Source organism: Protopterus annectens, chromosome 17.part0, assembly GCF_019279795.1.
Source record: "Protopterus annectens isolate FY-2018-M chromosome 17.part0, PAN1.0, whole genome shotgun sequence".
In the NCBI taxonomy this organism is placed as follows: domain Eukaryota; kingdom Metazoa; phylum Chordata; order Ceratodontiformes; family Protopteridae; genus Protopterus; species Protopterus annectens.
The window spans coordinates 814,436,236-814,454,238 of NC_056751.1; the positions used below are offsets into that span (position 1 = coordinate 814,436,236).

The 18,003-nt window shown below is 40.1% G+C and overlaps 1 protein-coding gene across 1 annotated transcript in view; it reads right to left on the minus strand.

Moving 5' to 3' along the window:
- Nucleotides 1-18,003, minus strand: part of SBF2 (SET binding factor 2) — a 3,151,758-nt gene that overhangs the window by 661,926 nt on the left and 2,471,829 nt on the right. Inside the window, exon 23 of the mRNA XM_044058929.1 lies at nt 1,258-1,520. Within this exon, the coding sequence (XP_043914864.1) occupies nt 1,258-1,520 (263 nt within the window). The remainder of the gene's footprint in view (nt 1-1,257; nt 1,521-18,003) is intronic.

Below are 18,003 nucleotides of genomic sequence, written 5' to 3' on the forward strand. Positions count from 1 at the left end.
AAACAGTACGAGGGTCACCCATTCTAGGGATAAACTTAGCAATTCAAGCAGAACATGCCGGAGAGACAGCTGTGTGTCTCAGAGATTGCCCCTTCTGTGGAACAGAATTTCTATTCACATTAAGCAGAGTCTTCCCCTGGCCCTCTTCAAGACCAATATGGATCGGTGGATGGGGAATCGAAAAAAATCACACCCAGGGTGGCACTTACGTCCCTTACGGATAGGTGCAATCTTCAAAAAAATTGTAAAATCTGTAAACTACTCATGACATAGAACAAACCCATGCCGTCATCCTATCCCTAGAGGTCATATACTGGGTAAAGTGGATTATATCAGCTAGGCTTGTAAAGGCTCTTGAGCCGTTAGCCTTGTAGTCTCCTGTGAACTTATAAATATTGTGTTGAGTTGCAGAATATTAGGTATGCATGTATTCAAGAACCTCCAGGATAATTTATTTTAAAACTTGCAACACATTATCTACAATTATATACTGTTAGGCTGGTGGACTACCTGTTTTAACTAATATTTTTACCACAGACTTGAGAATAAACATTTTAAAAGGTACAAACATTGCTAGCTAAGAAGTTAAGAAAAGAAGGTGACAGCATTGCTGATGTGAATTCAAAAAGATGCAAGTCAGCTGTTATACAATATTATAGTCTCTGTTACTTTAACAATAAAATAAATATTTCCTTGCCACTGCCTCCAACATGGGTTTCACTGCAGTATAAACTATAAAATAAATATTTCATTGCCACTGCCTCCAACATGAGTTTCACTGCAGTGAAAACAGCTAAATAGTAGCCAGGACTCAACCAAGACCACAATTCTTTTGGTAACTAATATGGTAATAGATCATTTGTTCTTTTCATCTTTGTGAATGTGCTGTTTGTAAACACAGTTAGAAAGCTATCTAACTAAAACTATTCTGTAAAGATGTTGCCTTTGCATTATGTTTCAAACAAAACTAAACTGAATGTGTGTGTATCTGTGAAAGCCATTTAAAATTACAAAGGCATTCACATGAAAAAAAGTATCACAAGGCCTATGATTTTCTCCACAGCTGCCCAGGCCTTCTCTGCAAAAGTAATCTCTCTAGCATGCAGCAGAGAACTTCCTGGTTAACAATTAATAAACAAAATCTTACAAAAATGTTGCATTAATATGTTTTAATCAAAGACTGTTATCACATATCATTAGTGGAATGACTGCACTTTAGTGGAGCAGGATTTAATTTGTGCGGGATACTTTACTTACCTGGTTGTGATGATGCTGTTGGTTCCACTTTCCCAGTCTCCCGTTGCGGAGGGTCGTAGTAGTTTATTTTGACTGGTGTCTAAAGGCACCAGTAGGTACACCATGAGACTGGCATAATGAATAGCCAGGCTATACACAGTACTTTCTTCACTCTGCAAAAGTTCCTGCTGTTTTTCTTTGCCAAGTGAAGGCCACATGCGCATTTCCTCAGCAGCCAAATCCATGGCAGTTCTTCCATTGTCAGGAGGAGCAACTCCTTTAATCTAGAAAAATCAAAAAATCTGAAATAAATACCATCCTTAACAGAAATGAAAGTTCTTGCACAAACAAAACGATACTCACGTACATAAATTAAACTATTTTTTACACTGTGGTAAAAATACCCCACATTTTGGCATATGGATAAGTTAAAACAAGATGACGGTTCTAGACATCTTATCAACAAACCTCTAACAAATAAACTTTTAAATAAACTGATTTTGAGGACCAAAGTTCTTAATCAAAATAATTTCTTCTGTTTAATATAATCAAAACAAGCTATATGACATTATTCCTCAAACACTTTGTTAAAGGCAACAAAAGGTAATTTCATCTACTAGGTATCTTGAATTGACACAAACTGATTTAGAGCTACAAGCTGTTTTTATGTTGGCACCTTAACTGGAGTCTAGTCATCTCTTGTCTAAAATTGTAACATGAATGAAAGGAAGTTTGGTACTAACAGCTTCTGATTACAGGACAGTTTATAGGAAATTGGACATTCACAAATTATTTTCATAGACCCTCTTAATACAGCCTCAGTTATAACTGCATATAATTAACAGACTGATTATACCATCAACTAGTGATATGGCATTCAATGAAAATAATTTTACTGATTTTTTACAACTGAAAAGTACATTTATAGTAAATGGTTTTACTACTGGAAGCACATTTGTCAAAATGAGTTTGAAAGAAATGGTAACGCAGTGATATGTGAATGTAATAAATTTTACCTCAAAGCATTTTCAAATTAAACTTTGAATGCATATAAAAAACACATTTTAAAAAATGCTTCTGTGGGGGAAAGGCTCAGTGGTTTCTGAACAGCCCTGTACTTTATAATTTCAACTTGTATAACCTCAGCAAAAGCACACCTCTTCAACCAGGTTTGGAAAAAAGCTTTAGTGTGAATACAGTAACAGAGATAATAGAACTGGAAGTTGGATCTTTAGAAAAGGGTAGGAACTAGTTATACAGAAAAAAATTGGAATTTTGGGAACAATACATACAAAATGATGTTTTGGAGGTGGAATGAAGTTTAAGGAAAGGCAGGAATCGAATGGGCTATGCAATGTTTCATTGACAATAATTGTATAGAAGATTACACGTGATGTACAATTGTTTGCAATGGAAAATATGTCAGTATGGTTTGTTTTCATTTATATAAATATATGATTGCCTATTTCATAAATGATAATTCAACAATGATGTTTCTTGTTTAAAAAAGAAAAAAAGCTTTATGTTGTGTTGTTTCATATGTGGTGCAAGAGGTAATAAACATGCCTTTCGTTTAGATGGCTGTGGGTTCTATTCCCCCACCAGGTAGATGGATTGCTAGAACTAGAGTGCAGCATAAGGGAGTGCTGTACTCCCGCGTGTGTCACCTTCAATGTGGCATTAAACAAAGGCCCCATCTGCCTGAGCTGGTGGTAGCTCAGGTGGATGTAAGAGATCCCACAGACTTATCAAAAACAATAGGGAAAGTTCCTTAATGCCTTGGCCAAATTTCCTCGTAGTACAAATACCATCTTTGGTCTCTCCTGAAAAGAGGCTACTAGCCTATTCAGACTAACCCAATGAACAAAGGATGAATAAAATAAAAATAAGCAATATTTGTTTAAAGTTAAGATTGGGAAGTTTTCAATTACAAATTCAAATAATTATAAAATGAAAAAGACCTGAGTAAATGTGGTTTAATTTCTTATGCAACGGTATGCCCCAGTACACAACGAAGGCATGAGGTACTTGTCTCAAGCACATTTAACACTGAGTGCAAGCTCTTTTCAGAGATTGCAAAATAGGCAAGGAAAACTGACTAATCACAGTTCTAGCTACCTTAGAATCACCAACTTTTATAGACATGTGACAATGCTACTGGAGAACACTTAGGTCTCAAATTCAGTTACAAACCTCTACTCCTTGGCAGACATCCAAATTCAGCAAACTACAGCCATCTTGAAAAGTTGTTCAGCAAGGAAAAAGTATGAAACAAAGAAATACTTAGAAATACTGAATTTATGAAAAAGAAAACCTCCTAACTCAAATAAACTATTATACATACAAAATGAACTAAACAGGAATCAGGACTGTGACAAAAATGAATGATATATAGTAATGTAGGTGAAGTATAATGTCTGTTATGTTAATATAGTTTGATTACTTTTATATGAATGCAAATTTGCCTGTGTCACAAGTGATAATTCAATAACTGAAAGAAGTTACTTATGTGGGTCATGTTTTACCACTTCTGGCTTACAACCAGATCCATCTAAGCAAGCAGCAATTCTTGAGATGCCAGTTCCAGAAAGTGTTGCATCTTTACAAGATTTAATTGGTTTGGTCAACTATTTAGGAAAGTTTGTCACAGACCTGAGTGAGCTTCCTGCACCCTCTTTTGTGTGATGCTTCAAAGAATGGTCTTGGTGCAGTATGTCTGAAAGAAGGCACACCAGTAGCCTATGCATTAAGAACTTTAACCCAAACTGAAATGCAGTGTGCACAAACTGAAAAAGAGCTTCTGGCAGTAGTGTTTGCCTGTTTGAAGTTGCATGATTATATTTATGGCAAACCTATTTAAACAGAGACTGATCAACAGCCTCTAGTGACAATCCAGAAAAAGCCACTACATACTGCCCCAGCAAACTTGCAACACATGTTAAAATTGCAAAAGTACAATTTCAATACTATCTATACAAAAGGCAAATTTCCATACCTTGCTGATGCCTTGTCAAAAGCACCAAGACAAACAGCAGATAATGAGAAAGCAGACTTTGAAGTCATGCAAGTCAAAAAATGTTGTCATCACATCGCGATGAACTCAGAACTCATACAGTCTCAAACCCAATTCTCCAGAAGCTGAAACGTGATCAGTCAAGAATGGCCAGCATGACAAACCAGTCTACCACGTGACATACAGAAGTACTTTCTTTACCGAGACAAGCTTATGATGACAGATGGAATCATCATGAAAGGTCCTAAAGTGGGAATTCCTACAGCATTACAACACGGATATATCATGATTTTGCATCGTGGTCACCTGGGTACTGAATTCAACCAAAAGAAGGGCAAAAGGCATAGTATTTTGGCCTTCTATGTCAAAACATATAGAGAAGGAAACTCTAGCTGTTCTATTTGCAACAGTACTAAATTGCACCAACAAAAAGAACCATTTCAGCTAAACCAGATTTCTCTACTACCATGGTCGACGGTTTCTACTGATATTTTCAAATGGAATGGTCAGCATTATTTAGTGTTAATAAACTCATAATGAAATTGGTTTGAAATTGACCTTCTTGCTAACTTAATGTCCACCACTGTCATTACAAAACTGAAGAGATTTTTCTGTTCATGGTAGTCCGCACAAAGTCGTATCTGAGAATGGTGCACAGTTTACAAGTCAGCAGTTCAAGGAGTTTGCTGAGTCTTGGGACTTTGTCCATGTTACTGGTAGCCCTGAGTATCCACAGTCCAATGGACTAGCTAAGTTCAAAGTGCAAAGTACTTGTTGGAGAAATGCAGCAGAGATCATACTGATGTTTTTATTAACCTACTTAATCTCAGAAACATTTCTTGAGATAATTTGCTTGGTTCACCTGCTCAGAGACTGATGTCCATACAGACTAGAACAACTCTTCTGATCAGTAAACAATTGTTATTACCAAACGTAAAGAACAACAGAATAGTCAAGACTCAAATTTTGAAAAATCTCTAGTCACAAAAGTTCTACTACGATAATTCCAGCAAACCTCTCAGACCATTAAGACAAAGTGAGATCATGGGATGCACATACGAGTGTTTGAAGTAAGGAGTCATCAGTTAGCTTAAGTATATGCTCCAGTTGCAGCTCCTAATTTGTTTATGTACAAAAAACAATTTGAAACACTTGCTCCTAAAGTACTTTTTACTCTGATATAGCACTTTTTATTATACATAGTACCCCACCAGCCTAAAAACACTTTTTCGATCACCACATCCCCCAAAGTCTTTTTCAACTCATCTACATAAAGTTTTTGTCTATTCCTTCTAGCATGTCGAGGGATCAGTTGCTAGTGTCCTCTCCTGCTCAGCTAGTGAATCTGGGAATATTGAGGCAATGTTACAATTGCCTCATGTACACAGACAACCTTCTCCTTCTCCCACAAAACACAAATACATGCGAGAGATGCAACTACATAGCCAAACTGGAGGCTGAGCTCTCTCAACATAGGACTGGCAAGACCAGACAGGAGGAGAAGGTAACCACACACACCACAAACCCAGTCTCACATAGCACTATCACAACTTCAAATCATACACAAACACACAAAGACATACTCAGAGGCTCTGATCAAAAATCTACCAAAACAGCAGAGGCCACCAAAGCAGACACCCAAACAACTGCCACCACAGGGCACAGCACATGCAACACATAGACCACACAGTCAGTGTGCCAAACAGTCACAGCCCTTAAGGCCAAACACAATGCCTGACACACTCATCATAGGTGACTCCATAGTCAGACACATTGACGTCCCACTCACCAGATTGAGTAAGGAGAAGGTCACAGTAAGCTGCTAGAATCGCCATATACGCAAGCACTCAGGTCACTCAACTGCAGGTACAAGTATGACTCAGTCATTGTCCATGCTGGTGTGTCCCTGGACTACATGAAAAGAGACATAGAGGAGCTCTCTGATTATGTAGCCCAGGCAGGTATGACCCTGACCTTGAGCAGTATCCTACCTTCACCAAGAATGATGCCACAATACAGAGACAAGATGATCAGCTTTAATAATTGGCTTAAACTATGGTGTCATTCAAAGGGGATCCAATGTCTGTCTGCCTGGGATGATATGCTGGACAAGCCAAGGGACAGCTTGCACCTGTCACCCACCCCATAGTGCCTTTTTTAGGCAAGGCTCAAATTCTAAACCTACCACCCTAAAACACAAAAAAGGAAAAAAACTAAGGGTAATGCTGCTTAATGCCAGAAGTCTCAACCTCAAGATGCATGCACTCGAAGCCCTTCTCAGTATGGAGAACATCGATGTCTGTGCTGTGACTGAAACCTGGTTTAAGGCTCCTGAGAGCACCCCAGCACTATCAGGTTTTACCTCATATCATGCGTTCCGGCCCCAAAACCTGGACAACACCAGGAAAGGAGGGGGGTGTCCATATTCATCAAGGACAACCTCACCTCAAGGTTGGTGGCAATGCACGATACATCGGAGACCATCCAGGTACAATTAACCGTAGGCAAGACTGCTCTGCAATTTGTAGCATGTTACAGGCCACCCTCTCAAACTCAGGAACCTCACACAGCTTTCCTGAAAACACCGGAGGGGATAAATGTATCTCCAAACACCATCATACTGGGTGATTTCAACTATCCAAATATAGACTGGGATCACTACTCAAGCCCCAACCCTCTAGCCCAAAGGTTCCTAGAGTTCATAAACTCAAATGCCATGGAACAACTAGTCACCATCCCCACAAGAGGAGAAAACATACTAGATCTCATCATCATGAACATGAGGTCATAATGTTCAACACCAGAAGTATACTCCTCATTGGTGAGATCAGATCATAAACTAATCTCACTGGAAGTCCACATCCCGCCCCCACCCCAGATAAGAAAGACCACAGTGAAGAACTTCTCAAAAGCCGACTTCACACTTCTAAAGACTGGTGTGGTCTCTTTCAAGGCCCCCGAGCCAGCGGAAACCATTACTCAAACCGCTAAATCACTTACAAATGCCTTCTACCAGCACCTCCAGGACTACATGGACCAGGCAATCCCAGACAAAACAAAGACTCTTTGTACCAAAGGCAAGCATCCAGTCTGGTGGACCCCAGCCATAAACAAGCTCTACAACAAAAGGAAGAAGCTACTACAAGATAGAGCAAAATCTGTAAAAGGGAAGACACCCTTGATCATTATAAGTAAAAAACTAAGATCTCTCATAAAATCATCCAAGGCAAATTTTGAGAGAAAAATCGCTAAGGACTCAAAAGACAATCATAAGGCCTTTTAGAAACCTGGGAGGAAACTCCCAGATATGCTCAGAACTAGTTCAAAATGATAAAATCACTGAACCTACAGACATTGCCAACATACTGGCTGACAGGTTCAGTGCAAATTCCCCAAAGGAGAAAACATCTCAAATGCTCAGGTGAGAACTGCTCTCTCCAAGGTGAAAACACAGCATCCATGGGACCAGATGGTGTCCCGGTTGTGTGCTCCACTTAACTCAATGAGGAATTAAACCCACAGTTAGGGCAGCTGTTTAATCTTAGCCTCACCTCAGGATCGCACTGAGAGTGGCATACGGCAACGGTGGTCCCACTTCACAGGAGGTGCCTCCACCACACCTCGAAACTACCGCCCCATCAGCTTGACAAGCCTGGTCTGCAAAGCTATGGAGAGGATCATAATGGAACTCATAAATAAAATAGGGGACTTGCAGACATTGGATCCAACCCAGTTTGGCTTTGTCAAGGGCAGATCATGCCTGTTAAACTTGGTTGACTTTTTCAAAAAAACACAAACCCCATTTGGCGAGGGCAAGGCAGTCCACACAGCCTACCTTGACCTGGCATATCATTGAAAAACTCACCAGGTTAAATGTAAACCCATACGTCACAAGATGGGTTGCAAACTGGCTAAGTGACAGAACCCACAGGGTCAGAGTTGCTAGCGCCATGTCAGACTCCAAGCCTGTCACAAGTGGTGTCCCACAGGGCTCAGTCCTGGGCCCACTCTTGTTCGGCATCTACTTTTCAGAAGTACAAGCAAACACAGGAGGATTATGGCTGACAAAGTTTGCAGATGACTTTCAACTGGGCACCATAGTTGAAAATCCATCTGACACAGATATCCTTCAGAAGGGTCTCATAGAAATGGATAACTGGTGCCAGAGCCATGGCCTAAAGTTACACGCCAAAAGGAAAACAAGGTTACCCCTAGTTACCATATAGGTGGCAATCCACTAAGCACAGAAGAGGTTATCAGGGATCTGGGGACCTAGGTTGACAGTAACCTTTCGTTTGACACTCACGTTGCCAAAGTAGTTAGGAAGACCTTCTACATTGCCCACCTTATCATGAAGGGATTCACATCTAGATCAAGGGAGGTCATCATTCCCCTGTACTCATCACTCATCAGACCAATGATCGAGTACAATGCCCCATTCGGAATGTATCTGACCCGACACCTACAGCAATTGGAAAGGCCCCAAAAGTTCCTCACCAAAAGGATAAAGGGTCTCAAAAATATGTCTTATGCTGCCCGACTGAAGGAACTCCAGCTCTATTCAGTAAAACACCGTCTGCTCAGAGGTGACCTGTGCCTGACATACAAGGCCATGTCCAACCCAGAATTACTGAACATGCTTCACCTCAAAAAATCTAAATCCATCAGAACTACAAGGGCAAGAGACTTAAACCTCAACACGACAGATTCATCACCCAGAGACTCCTATGCTGTGGAACAAAATCCCAGTACATGTGAGGCAGAGCACCTCGCTGGCCTTGTTCAAGAGAAATCTTGACCAATGGATGGGAGATCGCAGGTATACCCCAGGGATAACCTCAGTGTCACTGCTTGACAGAGGCACAGCAAAATAATGGGCATAGTATCCTCCAAACTAAAGGAAAACTCTGGGCTAGGCTTATAAATGCCCTAGGGCAGATAGCCTAGTATGAACCTATGAACCTATGAACCCATCACAGTGCCTGAGTATCTCATTTGAATACAAGGGACATGTGACAAGCTCTATACCAGAAATCCACACAGTTAAACAGTTATAACTGCATAATAATCAATTAGCTAAAAATAGTGGGGGATTATTTTACTGCAAAGTACACTACATAAAATATAATTCTTGTACATAAACTACAAACATATAAAATTTAAACTGAAAAAAAAATACAGATGACAATTTTTCTAACTGTAATAGGACACAAGGGGTGGGCATGGTGCAGATATTCTCACACACCCAGTTATTCTAAGGCAACTGCCCTCACAACACCCTGGCTGCATGGTAACATCTGTACACACATACCCCCATGTGTCTTTCTGCATATATATATATATATATATATATATATATATATATATATATATATATATATATATATATAAACAATACCTAAAATGTTTTATTCTGTTTAAAAGAACAGCCCTGACCCACCAAATAAATAAACAAATAGAAAGTTTAAGAAATAGAATAAATAATTGTCAAAATAAAGGAAAGGAGAAAAATGTTACTTTTGATCAGACTTTTTTCCTGTCAGTCTGATTCACCTACATACATCCAAGCACAAAATATTTTTATTTAGATTTGAGGTAGCAAGATAATGTTGTAGCTGCAACAACATAAAAAAACATCATATTCCTTTCTGATTACATGACATATTCAGCCGTCATGCTAAATAGTCACTGGGACAGGAAGAATCCCATCTACAAGTGAGTCCATTTAATTATTACTACATTTACATCTCTCAGAAGCAAGAGACTGAATTTAAGGATGAACAACAAGCAGTTATGTTGTGCCTGGATTGTTTGATTTATTTATTTTACTCATCAGGTAGACTCCATTCAGCATACAGAACATGCTCATCATATCTCTCAACCTCTTAGAGCAACAAAATCTGGACAAAGCCTAAAATGATGGGGGGGACAAATAAGAACATATTTTAAATATTGCTCTTACAAACTTAGAAAAAAGATATTATAATAGATTTTGCATTAGCATGAACTTTCTGAAGGATGTGGAGTCTTAAACCCAAATGTTTGCCATTACTTAATGACTTCAATCCTCAGCTACTTGCCAGAAAGGTACAGATTTTAGGAGGAACACACCAAAAATACGAGGCAAAAATCTGGACATTCTGCAAAAATCTGTATAGTTGAGAAGTATGATGCGCATACCCACATGTACATCCATGTGACTACTTAAAAGTAGACTAGTAAGCAATCTTTTATAACTGTAAAACTGCACATTATTTTCTAGTCTACCATAATGCAATACATAGGTTCATAGGTTGGTACTAGGCTATCAGCCCTAGGGCCTATATAAGCCAAGCCATACCCTGGATATTTCTTCCCACAATATTTGCTTCCCTGGACCCCTGTCTAGCAGGACGAGTGACGTGATCCCAGAGGTGAATTTCCTATCTCCCATCCAATTGTCAAGGTTCCTTTTGAAGTGGGCCAAGGAGGTGCTCTGCTTGACATGTATGGGCAGTCTATTCCAGAGTATGGGGAGTCTCTGGGTCAGGAACCCATCCCACCAGCATGTTTTGTTCATTGTGATGACAAGGTTTAGATCCATGGAGCGTGTGGCTCTGAGGGATTGGGATATCTTTAAGTGGAGCATGTCCAACAGCTCAGGGTATGACATGGCCTTGTACATTAAGCTGAGATCACCTCTGAGTAGACGATATGCCACAGAGTATAGCTGGAGTTTTTTTAGATGGTCAGCATAGGGCATCTGCTTTAGGCCTGTGATTCTTTTAGTGAGGTATTCCTGTGGCCTTTCAAGCTGTTGCAGATGTTTTGTGAGGTACATACCAAATCGGGCGTTGTACTCTATAATGGGTCCAACGAGGGATGAGTACTGTGGGACAATGACCTCCTCTTTTCTGGATGAAAAGTCCTTAGTGATGAGGTGTGCCACATAGAAGGATTTCCTGACTGTTGTGGCAATGTGGATATCGAAGGTGAGACCACTGTCCACCTGTGTCCCTAAGTCTCTCATCACACTTTCGGTGTTTACTGTACTGCCACCTATGTGGTAATTCATGGGTACATGTTTTTTCCCAAAGAGGAAAACTACACATTTTTTGGCATTAAGCTTGAGCCCATGGCTCTGGCACCAAGCATCTGTTTCTGTAAGGCCCTTTTGTAGAATATCCACATTATTTGGGGATTTAATAATGGCTCCCAGTTTGCAGTCATCTGTGAACTTTGTTAGCCAGAGTCCCTTAGTGTTGGCCTGTACTTCAGAGAAGTAGATGCTAAACAAGAGTGGTCCCAGGACTGAACCCTGAGGTACTCCACTTGTCACCTGTCTGCAGCTGGATTTGAAGTCGGCTACTTTTACAGTCTGGGTTTTGTCACTAAGCCAGTTGGCAACCCATCAAGTGACATAGGGATTTATGCCCAGCTTAGTAAGTTTATCTATGATTCCAGAGTGGGGGATGGTGTCAAAGGCCTTGGCGAGGTCCAGATAGGCTGTGTGGACCTCCTTACCCTTGTCCACAGCTCTGGAGACTAATTCAAAGAAGTCAATCAGGTTAAAGAAATAAGATCGGCCCTTCAAGAACCCAAAGTGGGCGGGGTCCAGTGTTTGAAGGTTGCCAATGTATTTGTTTATAAGTTCCATGATAATGCATTCCATGCCCTTGCAGATCAGGCTCATCAGACTGCTGGGACAGTAGTTCCTGGGATCCAAGGTGGATCCCACTTTGTGGAGTGGGATAACTGTAGCTGTGTGCCACTCAGTGGGCACGAAGCCTGAAGTGAGGCTATGATTAAACATGACACTTAGGTGAGGTGACAGTTCATTTCGTAGTTCATGTAGTACACAGCCCGGGATGTCATCTGGTCCCATGGATGCTGTATTTTTAGCTATGGAGAGTGCAGTTTCTACCTGTGTGGCCGTGATTACCGGAATTTGGCAATCTTTTGCTATTTAGATGGGCCCTTTAGGGGGTGAGAGGGGGTGAAGTTGGCACTAAATCGATCTGCCAGGATACTGTCAATATCCTTGGGATCAGTATATTTAATGTCATTCTGTTGTAGCACAGAGCAGATCTGAGCATTGCCATTTAGACTCTTGACATAACTATAGAATGCCTTGTGGCTGTCTTTGGAATCTTTAGCAATTTTATTTTCATAACTTGCTTTGGAGGATTTTATGAGGGATCTCAGCTTCTTATTGAGGCTGGTAAGGGAGTTTTTTTGCATCCTAGGATGTTCCTCTTTTCTGCAACAGTTTTTTCCTTCTGTTGTATAGTTTGTTGATTGCAGGGGACCACCAGATTGGCTTCCTATTTTTGGAAGAGAGCGTCTTGGTTCTATTTGGGATGGCATGATTCATGCACAGGTGGATGTGCTCATACAGTGCCTTAGTGTAGGATTCAACAGTCGAACCTCCAGTTCCTGTTTGCATGGGTGTCATGAAGTTTGTCACTTCTGACTTGAGTAGCATGAAGTTGGCTTTGGAGAAGTTTTTTACAGAGGTTTCCTTACTGGGGGGTGGGATGTGGATGTCAAGAGTGATTAGTTTATGGTCAGACCTGACCAATGAGGGGGTGACCACTGGTGTGGAGCATCTATCTCCCATGTTGGTAATGACCAGGTCTAGGATATTGGAGCTCCTGGTGGGACAATGGATTAGTTGATCCAGAGCATTGGAATTTATGAATTCCAAGAACCGTTGGAAAAAGGTATTGGTACCCGAGTAGTTTTCCCAGTTAATGGCAGGGTAGCTGAAATCACCCAGTATTAGGGTGTTTGGTTGTATCTTAATATTTTCCAGTATGTTTAGAAAGGTGTAGTGAGAATCTTGGAGCATGGTGGGAGATCTGTATACAAGCTACAATTTGGATTGTAGTCTTACCTACTGTTAGTTGCACCTGAAGAATTTCAGATGCATTGTGTTGGGCAACTAGCCTGGAGGTATGAATATCCTTGGTGAATATGGACACTCCTCCACCTTTAGTGTTTCAGGTCTTGGTTAGGTGGCCGGAAAGTGTGGTAAGAGTTGTAGCTTGGTATTGCAGGGGTGCTCTCTGGAGCCTTGAACCAGGTCTCAGTTACTGCACAGATATGGATGTTCTCCATTTTTAGGAGTGCCTCGAGAGAGTGCATTTTGAAGTTTAGACTTCTAGCATTGAGTAGCATTACCTCCAGATTTTGCATGCTTGTATCGTTATGATGGTGATTTTTCCCTTTAAACCTTGCCTAAAAAAGGCACTATAGGGGTGGCTACAGCTTTAGCCAGTAACCTGAATCCCAGGGGTGACAGGAGCAGTCCACCTCTGGCAGTGCATCATGGTTTGTCGATCATGTCGTCCCAGGCAGACATGATACTGAATCTCCTTTGAATGACACCAGAAGCTAAGCCAGTTGTTGAAGTCAATCATTTTGTCCTTATACTGTGGTATCATTCTGGGCAAAGGCAGGATGCTACTCAGGGCTAGGGTCATACCTGCATGGGCCACATGATCTGAGAGCTCTTCCATCTCTCTTTTCATGTAGTCCAGGGAGGTATGTCTCAAGTCATTCACTCCAACATGGACAATGACAGAGTCGTATTTGTACTTGTTGTGGAGTGACTTGAGTGCATGTATTATGTGGCAGATCCTGGCACCCGACAGGCAGATGACTGTAATTTTCTCCTTGTTCAGCCAGGTGAGTGGGACATCAGTGTGCCTGACTATAGAGTCACCTATGACTAAAGTGTGCAGTACATTTTCTTGCCTTAGGGGCTGTTGTTGGGTGGCACACTGGTGTTGTGAGCTATGTGTCACTTTGGTTTTGACTGATATTTGTTTGCGTTTCAGCTTTGGAGGTCCTTGTTGCTTGGGCAGGTTAATGTTAAGGGCCTCTGCATATATGGGTTTAGTGTTGCTATGTGTGGGTGTTGATGGTATGGGTTTTGAAGGGCTATGTGTTGCTTGAGGTGTAGTGCAGGTGTTAAACTTCTCCTCTTGACTGTCTAGCACAATCTTGGCTGGAGAGAGCTTTGCTTCCAATTTGGCTATGTAAGTGCATCTCTCGCAGGTTGTAGTGTTGGGTGGAAGGAGGAGAGGGTTGTGTGTGTACATGAGGCAGTTGCTGCATTGCCCCAGTATGCCCAGATTCACCAGGTGGACAGGAGAAATCACCAGAAGCTGACCCTGGGACATGCCTGTTTAGGTGTTTTAATTGTAAAGTACAAGAGCTGTTTTCCCTTACCTTTGCAAAGTACTTTGCAATTATACGCTGTTTAGTGCCTAAGATTAATTTCTCCTTATTAACAAGGAGAGTTGAGAGCTTGTATCAGTTTAAGGCTTCCTAGTGCTTTCCAGCAGGTTCTAGAGCAAGTGCTAGTCACAGGGGTTCAGATTTTAAATTCACTACTGAGAAACCAGCTAGTTCTAAGGGAATATTTGAAGAGCAGACTTTCTGGCACCTGGAATAGTTTAACCGTAGCCCCGCTTTGCTGCATGATGCGAAAAACATGCAAACACACAAGTTTTTAAGCCAGAAAGTTGAAAGGGATAGAAATCAGCACAAACTGGCCAATAAAATTACAATCTCAGAGCTGGAAACCACTCCTCTAGTGTTAGATAGGCAGTACAATGCTCACCAATCCCACTGGTAAGCAATAGGACGTCTCTCTGCCACAGCAAGGGCTGGATAGCTCCGAACACAGAAAAATTCCTAAAACCAGCAAAGCCTGGGATCTGGACTATACCATCTAGGAAAGGCAGGAAATGAGCAAACAAGATAGTATTTTTTTTGTTCATTAAAACAGGCTAAACAATGCAATAATACAGTAAATAAACACAGAAAAGGCTAATGCACTTGAGTGTGTAGCCCTAAACAGTAAATGCAATTAAAACTCTACAAAATTAGCAATTTAAAACTTTTTAAATGAAGCAAGGCAAGTGCACAAATGAAAAACAATTTAAGAGGCAGTAATACAGTAGAATAAGTAGCTAGTTTACATATACAGTAAAGTCTATATATACAGAAAAGCAGCTAAAACAACACTAAAACAATTCAGATGCAGTGCAACCTAGAGCACTTGAGTTGTAGCAATATTAAGGCAAATACAGTTTTAATAAATGTACTAAAATATACTCTATATTTCCAAAATGTTTGAGAAGCACAGTCAGAACACTAGAGCTATACTAGCTAGATAGTATTTTTTTTTTTTTTTTTAAGAAAGGGAGAAAGGAGGAACAAAGAAACTAAGTGGGTTGGCCTTCTAAGATGTTCTCTCTGTATTAGGTAGAAAGAGCTAATGACACAAGACTGGGAGGAGTGTCCAAGACCAAATTTAGAGTAGGTGAGGGCAACTATAAGGCCAGCAGGTATAAAGACAAGATACCAATAGGGACGGAGGGAGGTTGGGGAGCTCTCTAGTCAGAACACACTACAGAAATCACAAACACTACAGGCAGTGAACCAATAGCTATAAAATACAGTAATAAAGTATGCAGCAGACAATAAAAGTGCTATAAATATCTAGAATAACCAATAACTATTAAAAATATGCAAAAAAAAGCAGTCTACTTATTGTTATATATCACAGATCAGAGTTTTAGTCAGTGCTACTTCTCCAATAGCTCTCTGTGGAATGGCAGAAAACACTCAAGTTAACTTCTTAAGTAACAGAAAGTTGAAACCTGAAGCAACTTTAAAAAATCTCAAAAGAACCAATGAGGTGCTTTCTCCAAGCCATATATCTGGCAACCCCAACCAGCAATGACCACAAACACTACACTCTCACTGTAGTGGGGGATGTTTTTTGCTAACTAAAATGGCCTGGAAAATAAGCTAAGAACACAGCCTCTAACAAACAGCTAGGCCCAGAAACACAATCTTAAATTTGGAAACTTTTCAGGCAGAAAAAACTACAGGCAGTGAGCCAATAGCTATAAAATATAGTAATAAAGTATGCAGCAGACAATAAAAGTGCTATAAATATCTAGAAAAAACAATAACTAGTAAAAATAAGCAAAAAAAAGTCTACTTATTGTTACATATCACAGATCAGCGTTTTAGTCAGTGCTCCTTCTCCAGTAGCTCTGTGTGGAATCTGTCCTTATAAACGGTGATGAGCAAAGAAGTGTCTCCACTGCAATTTGGGTATATTTTACTGCATTTGCACTTTCTTTTTTTATTTCACAGTAGCACTACATATAGAAATGACATAAATTATCTAACAGATTTATGTATGTTTTATTGACTGGACAAGGCCTATAAATTGAGACTATGCCTTTATGTCTCTGGTGATACTTAAAATGAGTAGGAAAAATCTGGCCAAGACACCAGGAAAAATTCTAGTTCCCTTCTTCTAAGTGCCACAGCATTAACCTGCATTTAAACTGTTACAAATTTAGGCCATATGTCTCTTCTGGAAAACATCTCTGATCTGGCCTCATAGTTTTGATTTTTGTTTGCCTATTAGTAAGGATGAAGCAGCGAATCTATGAGAAAGTTTTTGGGTCTCTCAAGCATCTCTAGTTTTTTTTAACACCTTTATTGAATTATCATTTGTGACATAAGCACATTTACATTTACATAAAAGTAATCAAATTATATTAACAACTATAAAATTAACAAACAGTATTCTTCAAATATACTGCTATATATCATATAACCTAAGCAACATTACATAAATTATTCAATTTCTGCCCCTTTTTTTAAACAAGAAACATCTTTATTAAACCATCACTTATGACATAAGCAATCATACATTGATATAAAAACAAACCACACTGACACAATCCTAGTTGGAAGCATTTTACAACACAAACCATATTGACACACTCCCAGTTGCAAACATTATACATCACTTATAATCTACCCAATAGTTTTAGTCAAACATTACGTAAGTCCTGCCTTCCTTTAAAATCTCATTCCTCCCCTGTATGTATTGTTCCCGCAATTCCCATTTTTTCCTATGTTGTTTGCTCCCACCTTTTTCTAAAGATCTCAATTCCAGTTATTTTATGTCTGTTTTACCTCTGTTACTATATTCACTACTTTTAATATATTTGGTTTAGATTTTGATTTCCATTTTCTAGTAATTGCTTTTTAGTCAGCCACCAAGTTTTTGATGAGTTTCCAGTATCATCCCTAATACTTTGCTATGAGAAGTGACTTCAGTGTCTGTATCATCTAGAGAGAGGACTTTATATTTTTTATTTCATGGGAGAGGGATTTGAGGGGAAAATGTAGTAGTTTTTTTTTTGTTAGGGCTAAGCATGAGCTGAGAGTTATAAAGCCATGGTTCATTTGTTACTTAAGCTTCATGATTAATTATTTGGCAGTGTGCCATGTTAACAGATGTGCAAATGAGTGTAGAGTGATCTGCATACTATATTACGGAGGCCTGTTGTGTGGATGCGTGGAGGGTGTTGGTGAGAATTTATTTTACTTTATTTAACATTTGTTTACCAGGAAAGCCCAACTTTGAACGAGGCCAATTTTTAGCAGAGGCCCAGGGAGAAATGCTCCAGACGCATGTCTTTGTAATGTGGGAGGAAACTGGAGTACACCCAGAGAAAACCCACATGAATGCAGGGATGGCATGCAGACTCCACACAGGAGGCAGTCCAACCGAGAATCGAACTGGAGAACCTCTTGCTGTGAGGTGACAATGCTACCGCTGCACCACTCAAAATTCAAAAGAATGTTAAAGAAGAGAGGACTGAGGATAGAGTCTTGTGGTACACTGGTGGTGACTGGGAGGTAAAGAGAGAGCATGAAATGCCATTTTA